At 38.5% G+C, this 17234-nt stretch overlaps 1 protein-coding gene across 2 annotated transcripts; it reads left to right on the top strand.

The window, feature by feature from the left end:
• The first annotated feature begins 8069 nt into the window (after window positions 1-8069).
• On the top strand, window positions 8070-16153 carry LOC132299616 (ATP-dependent DNA helicase Q-like 1). 2 transcript variants are annotated; one of them, XR_009480155.1, is made up of 11 exons: window positions 8070-8246; window positions 8978-9345; window positions 9600-9863; window positions 11726-11894; window positions 12177-12268; window positions 12361-12404; window positions 13033-13147; window positions 13226-13579; window positions 14225-14449; window positions 14576-14895; window positions 15775-16153. XR_009480155.1 is itself a non-coding variant. In XM_059796348.1 (10 exons), exons 1-10 carry the CDS (start codon window positions 8132-8134, stop codon window positions 14684-14686), a joined length of 1857 nt encoding a protein of 618 aa, XP_059652331.1. In that variant the 5' UTR covers window positions 8077-8131; the 3' UTR covers window positions 14687-15270. The 2 variants fall into 2 exon arrangements, 1 of the variants encoding a protein (XP_059652331.1); XM_059796348.1 differs by lacking the exon at window positions 15775-16153 and having other exon boundaries at window positions 8077-8246; window positions 14576-15270.
• Window positions 16154-17234: the final 1081 nt, after the last annotated feature.

Here is a 17234-nt window from a genome sequence, read left to right as displayed (position 1 = left end):
GAGAGCTTCGATGGGACGCGGGACCCTCTCGATCATTTGGAGACCTACAAAGCTCTTATGTATTTGCAAGTCGTACCGGATGAGATTATGTGCAGGGTTTTCCCTACCACACTAAAGGGTTGGGCTCGTCCTTGGTTCAATAAATTAAAGCCAGGCTCCATTGAAATCTTTAATGAGTTGAGCAAACAATTCATTGGACACTTCATCGCTGGGCAGAGGCATAGGAGACAGCAACACACTTATTGAATGTGAAACAGCAGAAGGGAAAGCCTCTTCGTGGTTACATAAGTCGTTTTAACGCTGATATGCTGCAGGTAGAAGAGGTGGACGACAAGGTTGCCCTCACAGCTTTTATGGGAGGACTATAGACTTCTAAGTTCCTATTTTCCTTATCAAAAGAAGCCTCTACAAGCATGACAGAGTTGATGGTTAGAGCATGGAAGCACATGAACGCTGAGGATGCTATGAATGCACGAAAAAACAAAGATGGTGAAGATAAGAGGTCGGAGAAGAAGAGGCCAGCACCTAACACTAGGGAGGAAAAGGAATCGAAGTACAATAAATTCTCAAACAACCAGGCTGACAGATCGTCTCGCCACCCAGTGAGCCCACGCAGGTATAATAACTATACCCCCTAAATACATCTGTAGATCAAGTCTTTCTGCAGATTCAAGATAACGCATCATTGAAATGGCCGCCAAAGCTAAAAGCTGATCCAACAAAGAGGTCTTTAGGTAAATACTGTAGGTTTCACCGGGACCATGGACATTACACAGAAGATTGTTTCGACCTCAAAAACCAGATCGAGAACTTTGTTCGTAAAGGTCATTTACGCAAATTCACAACTGGAAATGAAAAAGGAGGCTCCAACCCAGCCTGGGAGGGCCGAGATGATCGCCCTCCTCAACACCAACCAATAGGTGAGATCAAAGTTATATCGGGTGGCTTCGCTGGTGGTGGTGAGACGAGTTCGGCTCGGAGGGCTCATGCTAGGAGTATTCGGAGTTTTTCAGAGGTGAATGAAGTTAGAATGACAAGTCCTCCAACAAAATTACCTCGAGTTGAGGAGCCGGTCATAACCTTTTCTGAAGAAGATGACAAGGGAATTCACCAGCCCCATGATGACCCCCTGGGCATACGAGAAATTGAAAATTGGCCGAGAGAAGCTCCGACCCATGAAATCACCACTGGTGGGATTTTCAGGCGATAAAGTACATCTACTGGGGGCAGTTACCCTTCCAGTTACTGCAGGAGCCAATCCAAAGCAGGTCACTGTAATGGTGGATTTTGTAGTGGTGGACTGCCCATCATCATACAATATTATCCTGGGGAGGACAACATTGAATGCCATGAAAGCAATCACGTCCACTTACCATCTCCTGATGCGCTTCCCAACTGAATATGGTATGGGAGAGCTAAGAAGGGACCAAACAATGGCTCGCGAATGTTATGTCGCCTCTCTTAGAAAAACAAAATCGTAAGAGGCATTTACGATTGAAGGGCTGGAAGGGAAAGATAAACCAGACTTTCATAGAACGGAACCTACAGAGGAGCTAGAAGAGGTCATCCTTGGTGACGGTGAGCCTGAGAAAAAAGTGAGTATAGGGTCTTTACTCCCCCAGGTATCAAAGATAAACTTACTCAATTCCTCAGGAAGAATCGAGACGTATTTACATGGGTCCATGAAGACATGCCGGGTATAGACCCCACTATCATGGAGCACCGCTTAAATGTAAATCCTGACTTTAAACCTGTCAGACAAAAGAGGAGGACTTTCGTTCCAGAAAGGAATCAGGCTATATCAGAAGAGGTGGAAAAACTCTTAAAAATCAACTTTATTCAGGAGGTGTACTACCCTGACTGGCTGGAAAATGTGGTCTTAGTGAAGAAGGCAAATGGAAAGTGGAGGCTATGTGTGGATTTCACCGACCTTAACAAAGCTTGCCCGAATGACAGCTTTCCTCTCCCAAGAATCGATATGCTCGTTGAGGGAACGGCTGGACACAAACTATTAAGTTTCGTGGATGCATATTCTGGATACAACCAGATATCTATGTACACCTCAGATAGAGAAAAAATGGCCTTCATCACTGATAGAGGTTTGTACTGTTACAAAGTAATGCCGTTTGGGCTCAAGAACGCTGGTGCAACATACCAAAGGCTAGTGAATGCAATGTTTAAGCATCAAATTGGTAGAAACATGGAGGTATATGTTGATGACATGTTGGTGAAAAACTTAAAAGCTGAAGACCATTTGACTGACCTGCAAGAGACCTTCGAGGTACTTAGGAGGCATAAGATGAAACTTAACCCCAGCAAGTGTGCCTTTGGGGTTTCCTCAGGAAAGTTCTTGGGATATATGGTAAGCAGAAGAGGAATTGAGGCCAATCCAGAGAAGATCCGAGCAGTCATTGACATGAGATCGACAAGATCAACCAAGGATCTATAATGACTAACAGGGAAGATTGCTGCCTTGAGTAAGCTAATCTCTCAGTCAACTGACAGGTGTCTACCTCTCTTTCGTGTGCTAAGGAATGCGTTTGAATGGACCCCAGAGTGTGAGCAGGTGTTCAAAGAACTAAAGCAATACCTTAGTTCTCCCCCACTACTGTCTCGAACCATACCGGGAGAGGAACTATACATATACCTTGCAGTCTCCACGACAGCTGTCAGTTCAGCTCTGATACGAGAAGAAGAAGGGGTCCAAAAGCCAGTATACTTTGTGAGCAGAGCACTTAGTGGTGCGGAGGAAAGATATCCAAGGATGGAACAGTTGGCCTTTGCTTTAATTGTGTCCGCCAGGAAACTGAGACCATACTTTCAAGCGTATACGATAGTGGTCCTAACAGATCAACCCCTTCGACAGGTCCTACACAAGCCAGAAAGCTCTGGTCGACTGATGAAGTGATCAGTAGAGTTAGAAGAGTTCGACATTCAGTATAAGCCAAGAACAGCAATAAAGGCTCAGGTGTTGGCTGATTTCTTAGCTGAGTTTACCCCTCCAGAAGAGGAGAAACAACCCCAATTTTCGACAGAACCAGGTTTAAATGAGCAGATGGGCCCAGAAGTAGTCTGGGACTTGTTCATAGATGGGTCATCTAATGTTCAGGTTAGCGGAGCCGGACTTGTTCTTGTCTCCCCAGAGGGAGAAAGTATACAGTACGCACTTCGGTTTGGTTTCAACGCAACCAACAATAAAGCAGAGTACGAAGCCTTGATAGCATGATTAAAAGTGGCAAATACCCTAGGGGTTGAGCAATTACACCGACTCCGAGCTGGTCGCTGGACAAGTTCAAGCGGAATATGAGGCACGAGACGAGAAGATGAAGAGTTACCTACAAAAGGTGAAAGAATTAAAGAATCACTTCCAAAGATTCTCAATTCATCAAATACCACGAGAAGAGAATGGGAAAGCAGACGCTTTAGCCCGGCTAGCTACTGCATTGAACCTGAGATCAATAAGAATATACCACTGAAATGTTTGGACGAACCATCTATATCTCAGGAGAGACAAATTGAAGTGCAACAAGCGATATTGAGTGTGGAATGGGCAGATCCTATCATCAGATATATCAAGGATGGGGTGCGACCAACAGACCGAGCAAAAGCTCGAAAGGTCAAGATGCGAGCAGCTAGGTATACGCTTATCAAAGGGGTGCTCAACAAGAGAAGCTTCTCCATGCCATATTTACGATGCGTTTCTAGCGAGGAAGCTGACTACATTTTAAGGGAGATCCACCTAGGAGTTTGTGGAAACCATGCTGGGGGTAGGTCACTTGCTAACAAGGCCATCCGACTAGGATACTATTAGCCCACCATGCAGAAAGATGCATTTGACTTCGTTCAAAAGTGCGACAAGTGTCAACGATTTGCCAATATCCCGAGACAACCGTCAGAGGAGATAACTCCCATGCCAAGACCATACCTCTTTCCCCCTTAAAAGAATGAAGGGTCAGCTTCATCTTCTTCCCTCGATAAAAAGATGAGGGGTTAACTACTTCCCTTGTTAAAGGGTGAGCTGAGTGAAGCTCATATTAATCTACTTCCCCTGTTAAAGGGTGACCTGGGTGAAGCTCGTATTAATCTACTTCCCTTGTTAAAGGGTGAGATAAGTGAAGCTCATAGTAATCTACTTCCCTCGTAAAAAGATGAGGGGTTAACTACTTCCCTTGTTAAAGGGTGAGCTGAGTGAAGCTCATAGTAATCTACTTCCCTCGTAAAAAGATGAGGGGTTAACTACTTTCCTTGTTAAAGGGTGAGCTGAGTGAAGCTCGTATTAATCTACTTCCCCTGTTAAAGGGTGACCTGGGTGAAGCTCGTATTAATCTACTTCCCTTGTTAAAGGGTGAGATGAGTGAAGCTCATAGTAATCTACTTCCCTCGTTAAAAGGTGAGCTGGGTGAAGCTCATAGTAATCTACTTCCCCTGTTAAAGGGTGGGCTGAGTGAAACTCGTATTCATCTACTTACCTTATTACGAGTTACGTGAAACTCGTCTTAATCTACTTTCCTTATTAAAGGGACGAGCCGACTAAAGATGTCAATAAAATCAAGTATAAAATAACGGTAGCATGCCAGCAGGGCAGCTTGCCAAATAATGGGAGCATGCCAGCAGGGCAGCTTGCCAAATAAAGGCAGCATGCCAGCAGAGCAGCTTGCCAAATAACGGCAGCATGCCAGTAGGACAGCTTACCAAATAAAAGCAGTATGCCAGCATGGCAGCTTGCCAAATAAAGACAGCATGCCAGCAGAGCAACTTGCCAAATAACGGCAGCATGCCAGTATGACATCTTACCAAATAAAGGTAGTATGCCAGCAGGGCAGCTTGCCAAATAAAGGCAGCTTGCCAACAGAGCAGCTTGCCAAATAACGGCAGCATGCCAGTAGGACAGCTTACCAAATAAAAGCAGCATGCCAGCAGGGCAGCTTGCCAAATAAAGGCAGTATGCCAGCAGGGCAGCTTGCCAAATTACGGCAGCATGCTAGCATAACAGCTTGTCAAATAAAGGCAGCATGCCAGCAGGGCAGCTTGCCAAATAAAAGCAGCATGCCTGCCAGGGCAACTTAACAAATAACGGCAGCATGCCAGCAGGACAGCTTGCCACGGCAGCATGGCATGGCAGCTTGCCACATAATGGTAGACTACCAGCATGGCAGCTTGCCACATATATGAGCTGCCAATGTGGCACTACGACAAATATACAAGCTTGCCAATATACGACAAATATACGAGCTTGCCACATATACGAGCTGCCAATGTGATACTATGACCCCCGACTGTATTCGCGAAATGACAATATAAGTCAGGCTAATGGACAAGGCTCTGCAATTCTAACTATATATTATTGTGTGATATTTTGGAATTAACGTTCCGGTGGTTTGACAAGCAATCCTCCGAAACGGGGGGCAACTGATGGATGTATAATCTAAATATCCATAATTAAGGGAAGATTACTAAATTAACGCATTATTGAGATAGGCTCTGCAGATTACGATAAGGATTACAGATTGAGATAAGCTTTACAGATTACGATAAGGATTAAAGATTGTGATAAGGATTAAAAATTACGATGATGATTAAGTCTACATATTACAATAAGGTAATTCTACGTGACATCTTAACCTAAGCCCTATAAAAAAAGCGGGGGAATCAACGTTTTGAGGTACGCAATAAACCCTAACTCAATTTCTCGATTTCTCCAGGGAGATTATCATTCACACTGACTTGTTCGTCGGAGCCTACTCCACCGGTAACACACCGGTGTTCGTAGGATTACTTTTTCCTCTCTTTATTCAGGAAGTCAGATCAGATCCAGGTTGCGCAGAATCCATCATCAACAAAAGTAAACAACGTTAATTAGAATAGTTTTAGGTCTACATTAAAACTTAAAACAACAACAGAAAAGAAATGCAATGAAAAACTACCCTATGTTTTTTTAATTATAATAAATAAATAAAAAAACAGAAATGCTAAAATGTATTTGATTTAGGGTATCATGTAAAAACTAGACCTAGAGAGCACGCTCATCCCCACAAAGTCTGCATTTCAACACAAAAGCTGAACCCTCAGGAGTGGCATAATAGGTGGTCTTTCCGCATCCGCAAGCGAAAGGCCGACACACCTAAAATCAAGTATTGTATCAATCTCACAATTGACCACCTAAACGAGCATAAATCAAATAACTAGACATAATAAATGCTAAATTTCAAACTAGAATGACAAATCCGAAAAAAAAAAAAAAAAACCAAACCGGGTTGTAGTTGTGAGTAAGCTTACAAGCTCTGCCGCGGGGGGCTTGGGAAGGTCACCGGCAGCGGCGGCGGGGGGCTGGGGAAAGTTTGGAGCTGCGGCTGGGGCCAGGGGCGTATTCTCCATGGAGACTTAGAGAGGGAGAGATAGGAGTGTGATCTAAAAGTTAGTCTCCCTCTCTTAACTAGAATATGATGCCCTCTTCAGTCCATTTATTTGTAAGTGGTAATAGCTGTTGGGTACTAGCTGTAGGTGGTAATGGAATGGTGGTATTAGCAATATGGTGGGCTAAGGTGGATAGAGTAAGTGGATTGGCTAGTGTGGGGGAGTTTGGTTGATAGCTTAAAGTAGGTTGGGCTGGTTGTATGGGATCTGGGTTGTTCAGCATTGTTTCCTTTTTGAGGAGGGGTTGCTGCATTTGACAGAAGTTGGTTTAGACTTGATAGGAAATGGTGAGGTCATGGAATTTGAATTCACTTTCAAATTCAAATTCAAATTCAGATTGGCAATGGCAAGGGGAGGTGGTGGCGCATTGGCTTCTGTGGTGGTGGTGGTGATTTCTGATGGTGGTTGATGTAGTGTGGCAATGGCCATCTTTTTGCTTTCTGAAAGTTTTTTTCTTAGCATAGAAAATATGATGCTCTCTCCTTTAGATGGACGATGTCTGGGGAGAGGGAGGGAGTTAAATATTTGCACAACCACCTCTCAATAGTCACAACATGGGCAGTGACCTATCATGTCCAGCCTTTTCTTTCTTTTTTATTTTATATTTTACACTATATTTTCTATTTTTACTTTTGGCACAGTCACCGAACCGACAATTCATTTAGGGTTTGTGTATTGGTGTCAGACACAGATACACGTATTCAGGGCTTGGACATGTGTCCGGCACCTAGTAAACGTGTCCTGTTTTTAAAATTAAAAATAAGGACAATACTTTATTCCTCACTAGTGATAATTTACAACATACTAACCACCAAAAATAAATACACATTTGATTTTTATGATTTAGTAATTAAAATAAGACCTGTTCATTTATTATTAGCCCACATCAGCGGTAAGTTTGTTGTAAATACTCACTAATGAGGAATTTATTGTTGGAATTTTAAACTCTTATTCCTTCCCTATTAAATACTTAATATAATACATTTTTTTATAATAAATTTAGTAATTTTTCAATTTTAAATGAAGGTTGGGTATAGAAACAATTGTGATTCTTTTAGGGAAAAAAAAAAAACTTTGAAATTGTGTTTAAATCAGTAAGAAAATGGGTAATAATTATTTTTAAAAATTTTAGAATTTTAAACATATGTCTAGATTATATTGGGCCACATCAGCGGGTAAAATAAAGTTTATACTCGAAGGGGAAGATCCAAGTATTGTCATTTCTTTTATCATTTTTCTTTGGTTACTAAAAACTATCCTAAATGAGAAATTACTAAAATAATTTCATATATTATGTTTGGGAACAGGGAGTTTTTCGTTCAATTTTCTTTATAGTATTTCATAGAACAATTTTCAGGAAATTCCAAGCCAATTTTTATTCTTATTTTTTTTTTTCTTTCGAAAAACAGAACTAAAAAATTTCCTTAAAATTAACGAGACTCGCTTGGGTAAGTCCATACCCGAAAGACCTAGGCCTGGGTTTGGGAGAAAAAAGTTGAGTTAAACTTAACCTAGGCCTGAACCCAAATATATTGGGCCTAGGTGATGAATGAGACTCGTTTGGGTAAGTCCATACCCGAAAGACTACAAGCCCATCTAACTCATAAGAACTCTCTTATAACCTAAACAGAGACACAGACGATATGTAAGAGCGCTCACGTGGATAAAAGCGCGGGAAGTTCATCTAAGGGGTGAGGGATACAATCAGGGAGAAGAAATGGGCGATGAGGATCTGGAGATAGAGAAAGCAAGGTTACTTAGCTTGGCCCTCGATTTCGGATTCGACGAAGAATCTTCCAAGAAGTGCTTGGATCGTCTTGTTCATCTATACGGTATTAGTTCACTTCCCAAAAACAAACCCTAGAACAAATACACATTTATATGCCTATGAATATGTTTGTATAATTATGTATACATTTATACTTGTATACTAGTTTTATTGGAAATGTGATTTGTATTCTGTCAATTTGGGATTTCAGAAGTATTGCATTTTATTTTAGATTAGTTCAATGTAACTTTGAGTGCTGGTATCAGTATTTACCTTTGGAACTTTTGAAATTGAAAATGACAGAATTTCATGAAGTGGTAATTTTCAGGATTATTCTACTTTTCAATGGGGTTGAATTTTTTTAAATCAGCCATTTCATGAAGTGGTAGACTTGTTTTTTTGAATTTAGGATTTAGGAATGGAAATCAGAGAACTTTGTTTATTTACCGAGAAAAAAAAATCACGAAACTTTGTTTTCATGTAAAATTATGTATAATATTAGCCATTTGGCACTATTTAGCTAATCCCTCAATAATGGATGTTTAAACAAATTACAAGAGAAAAAAGATTAGAGACTATTCCCTGTTTGTCAATACTTGTTTCTCGATTGTACCTCATTGGAATGAACCACTGATAGTTGGATATTGAGCCAATTATATCCTGTTTATGAGTAAATTTTTAGAATGAACTTGTCCTGGATTTATGAAAGTAGAAATTATGGCTGACTATAACTATGATGAGGCATATTGGTGGTTTAGTTTCGATTGTTATTGTTGTTATCTCATTCTTGTGAAGGCGACGATGGACGGGATTTTATCACTGTGGAGCACTGTGGTGATGATTTTCTTGCGGCGCTGGCTGAATCGATGCAAGGAAGTGAGGATTGGGATGATTTACAAGCCATGGAGTCAGAGGCTTGTGGAACTTTGGCTGACATGTTTGACAAGAATCTTCCCAACAATTATGTACCTTATAATGACAAAAATGCAAATAGCTATGTCCATGTTATAGAAGACTCACCGGAGTCCCAGAAGCATCCAGGTTTCACGCTGTTGGATTCTTCAAGTGACAGTGAAGACTTGGATATCGCCCCCTCCTCCTGTCCTGATAGGAGCAATCATGCCGTCTCACAAAGTTCACATAAACATCATACAATGCCAATGGTAAGATTCCTTATTAACTTTTCTAATTATGTTGTTCCGTTTTTATTGGGCTGCAAAAACACAGTATTTATTATGTATCTGGATATATTGCGTTCAAGTTTTAAGTAGCTTTCTTGAATAGTTTGTACTATTGCATCAAAATAACCATTTATTGAAATATAATGAGCATAGGTGATAAGCTACAGATTTCCACCTGTCCCAGTAGAGTTGAACCTAATTTTCCATTTATTGAATATATCTGGTTTTGGTTGAAGGATTCTAAGAGCAGCAGCATCACTCAAGCTTCAGTTCCATCCAGATCCAATAAAATGACATGCTCCAGAACTTCAAAAGATGGAAATGGAACTTTTAGTTATGAAGAGTTACAGGCATTGGATGACATTGAGTTGGCGAATGTAGTAATATTCGGGAACCGGAACTTTCGGCCTTTGCAGCATCAAGCTTGTAAAGCATCTGTGGCAAAGCAGGATAGCTTTATTCTTATGCCCACGGGAGGTGGTAAAAGTTTATGTTACCAGGTCAGATTTCCTTCCTCTTATAGCTGATGTATTTCAGACCAGCAAAAGCTTGAGGATAAAAAATGATATATGGAATTTACAGTTGACCTTGAGTATTTAACTGATTTCTATTTGAATGTTATTTGGTCCCTTCTTTGTTGTTACCAAACCTAAATTTGGTAACTTCATCTTATCCAGGAGAGAAAAAAAATAACACCTTGGCCAAGGTTGTGTTTGACTGAACAGAATTCAGATTCTCAAATAGCTCCTTAAACTGTAACCTAGGAAAAATTAAGTTCTCTCCTTGAACCATATGGATCTGGGAAAGTGATCTGTAATTTGTGCACAATACTAAGTCACTGTTCCTTCCTTTTCTCCAGCATCATTCGGAAAAAAATTTGCTTTATCAGATGATTTTGGTGTCAACAATGTCTCTAGTCATGATTATGTTCACACAACCTTCTTCTTTTTTTTTTTTTCCCTAAATTTCATGCAACTTACTTTACCTTTAAATGTAGTTTACCAGAGGCTTGTGAGTGGATATTCCCTTTTCTTTTCTTTTTTTGAAACTTCCTTAATCCTGTGTGGGTGATTTCATCTGGTTTCAACTTCTATTTACTAGAACCCTTACATTACGTTGTACAATATTATCGCTTATACTACTATTGGGTTAACCCTATACAATCTTGCTCCAGTGGGATCTCTTGAGTTTAGGGTGGAACCAGGTGGTCTAAAAACTATATAAGAAACAACAGCCTTGATAGGATTTGACTCTAATAAAAAAAATGGGAGTAGAACTGGTGATGCAATTGGATTTTCAGGTGATCTAATGAATGTTTCAAGGAGGATGCAAGAGTATATTATGGAAAAAAAAATCCTGATTTTGTAGTTATTTCAAAATGAAGAAAGCAGCTTAAATAAACACTCCCTATAAAAAGCTATAAACGACTTCTATATACTAGCATAAGCTAATGGTTGACGTACTCTTTAAAGTAAACTCCACTTCAACCCCCTCGATGACATTATGAAAGAAATCCCAAGAGGCTTCTAATTCTTCTCTTACTGCATTATGAATAGAAAATTTGTGAAGGCTTGTTTATCTGGAGAAATCAAATATTGCCCTGTTTGCTCTAATATCGCATACTATGGTTGACTTTTTAAGTTTACTTGTTGGGACTACGATCCCATGGATCAGGATCCTCTCATGTGTTTAAATTGACAGCGCAACAACTTTAAAATGTTAATGCAACAACTTTAAATCGACAATGTAACAACTACATAAAGGTGTTAAATTGTCCATTTAATGGTGTTGTAGCGTTGCAACACGATGTAATATGTTCCATGGGGTTGCATCTTTGATGTAAATGTGTTGCATCAAGTGTTACATCGTTGTTGCTTGGGTGTTGCATCTCGTGATGTAGTGTGTTGCATTGTAATGTAGTGTGTTGCACTGCTGATTTACTAGGGCACAAGATGACACAAGATGGGATAAGGGATAGGAGAGGATCCCGGTCCATAATCCCATTACCTATTGAGGTGGTTGTACTTGGCTGGACAGTTTACATAGGCCTAATAGTTTTGATCCTTCTATCGTACTGCATTTATTTGTGTTACATGGAAAAAAGTATATGGTGCTCATCAATTGATGGCTGTTTTTTCAAGAGTTTAATGCCTAATGCACTATGAAATTAATGGTGAAAGAGAAATCTACACATAAGTGGGTTATGGTTTTGTTGAATTTTTTAGTCCGGACTAAATTGGCTCCAGGAAGGACCTCAAGAAGCTGTACTATCCAATATTGGTGTCTTGTGAATGCTTGAATGCAAAGTGTTACCTTTCACGTGTTTGAACTGTTTTGATGCATGATGCTGCTCTGTGTGCAGCTTCCAGCTACTCTGCAACCAGGTGTTACAGTGGTAATATCCCCCCTCCTTTCACTCATCCAGGATCAGATAATAACACTGAACCTCAAATTCGGAATACCAGCAACTTTTTTAAATTCTCAACAAACTACTTCACAAGCAGCTGCAGTCCTGCAAGAGTTAAGGCAAGGTTCAATTCTTTATCTGTAATTGGGACTTCTATTATATGTTTTTTTTTTAGGTTGTTCTGAAGGGAGCATGAAATTGTTTTGGAGAGTTCTATGCAATTTGTCGCTCTTGGGAGTTACGCATTTGGGATCATTTTGTGTTCTGCACTTGTAAAATTTGTTTAATAGAATGTTGTTTTTGTTACCACATCTTCATTTAATCTTTCAATTATCTGTTGCTTAATACATGGTTAATTCACTAATTAATTTTTTACATTTGCATTTTTTTCATATTTCCAGGAAAGATAAACCATCATGCAAGCTTTTGTATGTAACTCCTGAAAGGATTGTTGGGAATTTATCATTTCATGAAGTTCTAAAATGCCTGCATCGGAAGGTGAGCTTTTTAGAATCCTTGTTTACTACTGCAAGTTTCTCACTACTAGTGAAAATTGTAAACAGTGCTGAAGGATTGTGAATGAATCACAGGGACAACTAGCAGGATTTGTTGTTGATGAAGCACACTGCGTTAGGTATGCCACTTCCTTTTGATGAATTTGTTCAAAGTTGATGCCAATATAGGAAAATATTTAATGGGCATTAGGCCCACTGTATTAAGAAAGTCTATTCTCATAACTTTGGCATGGCAAAAGTTAAACTCATACCCACTGTTCTAGGAAAATATTTAATGGGCACTAGGCTGGCCCTTTATTTTATTTTTATTTTTTTCCTCCCTGAATTGTGTGGGAAGAGTTATAACCTAGAATTGCTTGGAGAGTACTCAGAGTAGAGTTGAAAGTCAGGAACTTAGCGACAGCATGCAACAGTATTTAGGGTTTATTCGTGAAAAATAGTACAATGACATTGACTGGAGGAATGCCAGGTGGTTGGGGGGAGGGGAGCTGTTGTCATAAAGTCTCAACAGTTTATATTATGCAAATAATTATAAAAATTGTTTGTAATTCACAAATATTTTTTTCAGAATACCAATTAATCACAACAAATCCAATTACACTTTCATATTCTTGGAGTGTGGTCATGATCTTCCTATGAATTGTTAGCCAGTTCAAGATCCATCACATTTTATTAAGAAAAGCAATTTCTCAATTGAAATCTGCTATTTATTTAATTCTATCTGTCTTGTCTATGTTTTGTTTGCAGCCAATGGGGACATGATTTTCGTCCAGATTATAGGGGTCTAGGAAGTCTAAAGCAGAATTTTCCAGATGTTCCTGTGATGGCTTTGACGGCCACTGCAACCAAGCCAGTTCGTGAGGTATGAAGGTTTCACGAACCCCGGTTTTTCTCTCTGAATTTTAATATACCAGATATGGTTCCTTGATCTCATCTGCAGGACATCATAAATGCTTTAAGGATCCCACATGCTCTTGTCCTTGAGACAAGCTTTGATAGACCCAACTTAAAGTATGAAGTGATTGAGAAGACCAAGGAACCCCTAAAGCAGCTCGGAAAACTACTGAATGATCGTTTCAAGAATTCGTGTGGAATTGTGTACTGCCTTTCAAAAAGTGAATGTGTAGAGGTCTCAAAGTTTTTGAATGAGAAATGTAAAATTAAAACAGTATATTACCATGCTGGTTTAGCAGCTCGGCAGAGGGTTTCCGTTCAAAACAAATGGCACACAGGAGAGGTCCATGTTGTGTGCGCTACTATTGCTTTTGGGATGGGGATAGACAAACCTGATGTTGTGAGTCCAGATAAAGCATTTAAATTCTGCATTTTCTTTCTTTGATGCTATTGTAGATATTGCTATATGAATGTTAGTATTATTTTCAATTTGCACAGGTGACCTATTGCAGGATGACACTTTATACTCTCTATAATCTCTGGAAGTAAATGTGTTCCTTGTGATTTTTCCCCCTCATGCTTATGATACAAGGGGACTAGAACCTTTAAGATTTAGTTTGAGAGTCCAACAGACACCTGGCCTTCTAGCCTGGTATTTTCTTGTTATTGATTTACTAATGTATAAGCAAATTGTTAGATGATTTGGTTGCTTAAAAAAAAAAATTTCTTAAAAACTTGTTGATTTGGATTACTTTATCAAAAATGGTTAGAATACCATTATAATGTTTCATACCTTTAATAAAGATCTTGGGTAATATGTTAGTGATCTTATTTGTCAAAATAGTAACATATAAGTTTTAATGTGAAAAAAGTAATACTATGAAATGAAAAGAAATGCCTTTTCTTTTATAACTGTAGCTGTTACAGTGGAAATCAGTCAACGCCTAACATTATGATGTTGTATCCTGTTTTTTTTCTTTTTTTGGGTGGGGTTTAGTAAGGTGTAATTTTTTGAAAACTAAAACGATCATTTCCATATTTTCAGCGTTTTGTTGTCCACAATACATTGTCCAAATCAATTGAAAGCTATTATCAAGAATCTGGAAGGGCAGGAAGAGATAATCTTCCAGCCTTGTGTGTTGCTCTATACCAGAAGAAGGATTTCAGTCGGGTTGTATGCATGTTACGAAGCGGGCAAGGATACAAAAACGAAAGCTTTAAGACAGCCATGGCTCAAGCTCGGAAAATGCAACAGTACTGTGAACTTAAGGTAAGTTGGTTCATGTTTCGTGAATTATGTCCTTGTGTTGTCTGCTAAAGAAGTTACAACATTTTATTGCCGAAAGTAACTTGTGAAAGGCATAATTAATTTTTTCAATTTTTCTGTATTCTACAGGCTGAATGTCGTAGACAAACATTGCTTGAACACTTTGGAGAATCATTTGACCGAAATGCCTGTAAATATGGTGCTAATCCTTGTGACAACTGTCTCAAGGCTTCCTCCTGAAAGAGGCATCTCTAATTCTGGCTGAGGTATAATACAAAAAGGGTAGACACGTCATCTCCCTAGGGTGCCTGAGCTCATTCTTCTTTACGGTATGCCTCACATTTATCGACCCCCTAGGTGCCATACTGGCTGGAAGAATAAGGATTTATCTTCTGTCGCCTGGCATGCAAAGGCTTTTTAAGTGGCCTATATCAATTGTCCATGAAGAGGTAAAGTAGATGAAAATGTTATGTAACCTACATTTTTTTTATTAATTCTGGAATATGCGTCAATGGAGATTGCTATAGCTTGGGTCATCTCAATATGCCTGATATCTTAACCTTACTTCGTCATGCTGGCAAAGCATTTACATTGTTGACGGGTAATTTAATGGATTGAAATTGATCGATTTGTTAGAATATTAGACTTTCAAATATGATAATTTACAGTTCAAGTTTGTTTGATGTGCCTCTCAATTAAACAAAACCTCATCCCAGTACTTCATTTCTTTTTCCTCTCTAACACTTGGGTTTACTTGTTAAAACATAGGGCCGAAATTCTCACATATAATCCGATTCTTTTTTTTTTTTTTTTTCAAAAAAGAATCGATATCTTGAACTAAATCACTCCCTTCATCAGATTGTGGTACTCTTAAAACCATCTTAGTTGGAATTACATTTAACATCTGGCAATTGCACTTTATCTTACTCTTTCCTGCTAGTCTTGCCATCCATATATTTTGAGCATAAATGCCAGTAGAATATGATTTTTTTTTCCCTAGTTGAGACTCGCGCACCAAACTTGAACTCTCGAACTTCTACTTTACTAGGTGAGGAAGTACCCTACGGGAGATAAATTTTCTTGACCGCTGAAAATTCATAACACAAAGCATCATTTTGAAATAGTTCTCTTAGAGCAGAAAATCTGTATTATGTCATGTGAAAATTGTTTGTAGAAAATAACTTCGTGGAATATATGATTTTTGGGATTATTATCTATCCTGTTCTGATTTACAGTCAGTAAAGCAAGATTGCTGGCTACCTTTTATTTTGATAATGATCTTGTTGGACATAATACAATGATTTTTTGATCATCTGTTGGTATTCTAGGTGAGTCCTTTCTTCTTTGATGAACTGTTGGCACCAGTCTTACATTTTGTCTTTATGCACCAAGGAGAAAGGGGGGCTCCACAAGAAGAGGATTGTACCATGAGACAAACAAGTTGCCAACCTCATTCAAATATGCAAATGCAATGTAGTTGAACTCTCATGTTCTAATGCTATGTAGTTGAACTCTCATGTTCTAATGCTATGTAGTTGAACTCTCATGTTCTGATCAAGTTTGCCATACATTTCAAGTTAGAAATTGCTTTAAATTCCAAGCATTTCACTCCATTGAACTGTATATGTGTATGACTGACTTAGCTTTCATTTGAAAAGTTCAAGGAAGGGTTCTTGAACAGCCTTCGGACCATTTGGCCAATATAATATTGTGCGATGGGTTACAAATAGATTAACTGTTCATGAAGAGCTCTCAGAAAATAATTTTTCTTAACTGGTGCAGCTTTTACGTTCTGCACGTGTTTCCGTTTTCACGCTCCGTTTATGCCCTCACTTGTATTTTTTGTGACTAAGATTTTGTCGATTTCACGTTTTGCTCTTGAATTCGCTCCCACTAATTTTCAGGACTACACTCTTGATTAGACTTTAAAATAACTTGCTCTCATCAACAATCCCTTTATTTTCAATGCCCAAATATTTGAAGGAAATAAAGCACAAATGCATTTTAAGTTTTATGGTTTTTGTGTCTTCATGAACATAAATACCTTTTGTCCTAATATCAACAATTATTAAAAACACATTTGAAACTTAATTGGGAAGACAAAATGCCATTAGAGAACCGAAACGAAGTGATAAAAGCTAAAATATCATTGTAAAAAAATAAACATGATTGTTTGCTGTTACCAATTGATGTGTGGTGTGGCAAAAATAAAAAAATAAAAAATAAATAAAGCCCGCCTAACAAACCAACAATGGTAAAGCTTCACTCCCCATTTGCCGATGATGGCCAACCCCAGCCCCATTAGCAATGCAACCAATCTGTACTTTGTTCGCTATGTTTTAGTATGTTAGAAGTTATATTAGTAAATGGTGAGAGTCAAAATTTGGTATTTCAAAATTTACGTCAATTACATTTTTGGTAGTCAGGCCTAAATATTATTATTCATTAATTATTATGAAATCTTTTTCTGATAGCGGTTGCAGTCATAAGATTTTGCCAGATTCATTCTCTCATAAATTACTAAAAGTCAAAACATATATATATATAAATTAAACAAATAATTCAAAATGACACTTGATTATATATAAATTAAACAAATAATTCAAAATGACACTTGATTACAAATACATTTCAAGGATTTTTATATATTTGTTGTTGCATTTGTTATTGTGAATTTTATATCACCCAGGCAAGAGAATGACTTATCATAATTGAATGAATATCTTTATCATTATACAGAAAGTCAAAATAAATAAAATTAAATTAAAAAAAAATCAATTCTATGCCT

The sequence above is a fragment of the Cornus florida genome, unplaced genomic scaffold (assembly GCF_030987335.1).
Source record: "Cornus florida cultivar Cherokee Brave unplaced genomic scaffold, ASM3098733v1 CherokeeBrave_3.0.0_Hap2_Chr03, whole genome shotgun sequence".
Lineage (NCBI taxonomy): Eukaryota > Viridiplantae > Streptophyta > Magnoliopsida > Cornales > Cornaceae > Cornus > Cornus florida.
This window is presented reverse-complemented; position numbering and strand designations above follow the sequence as displayed.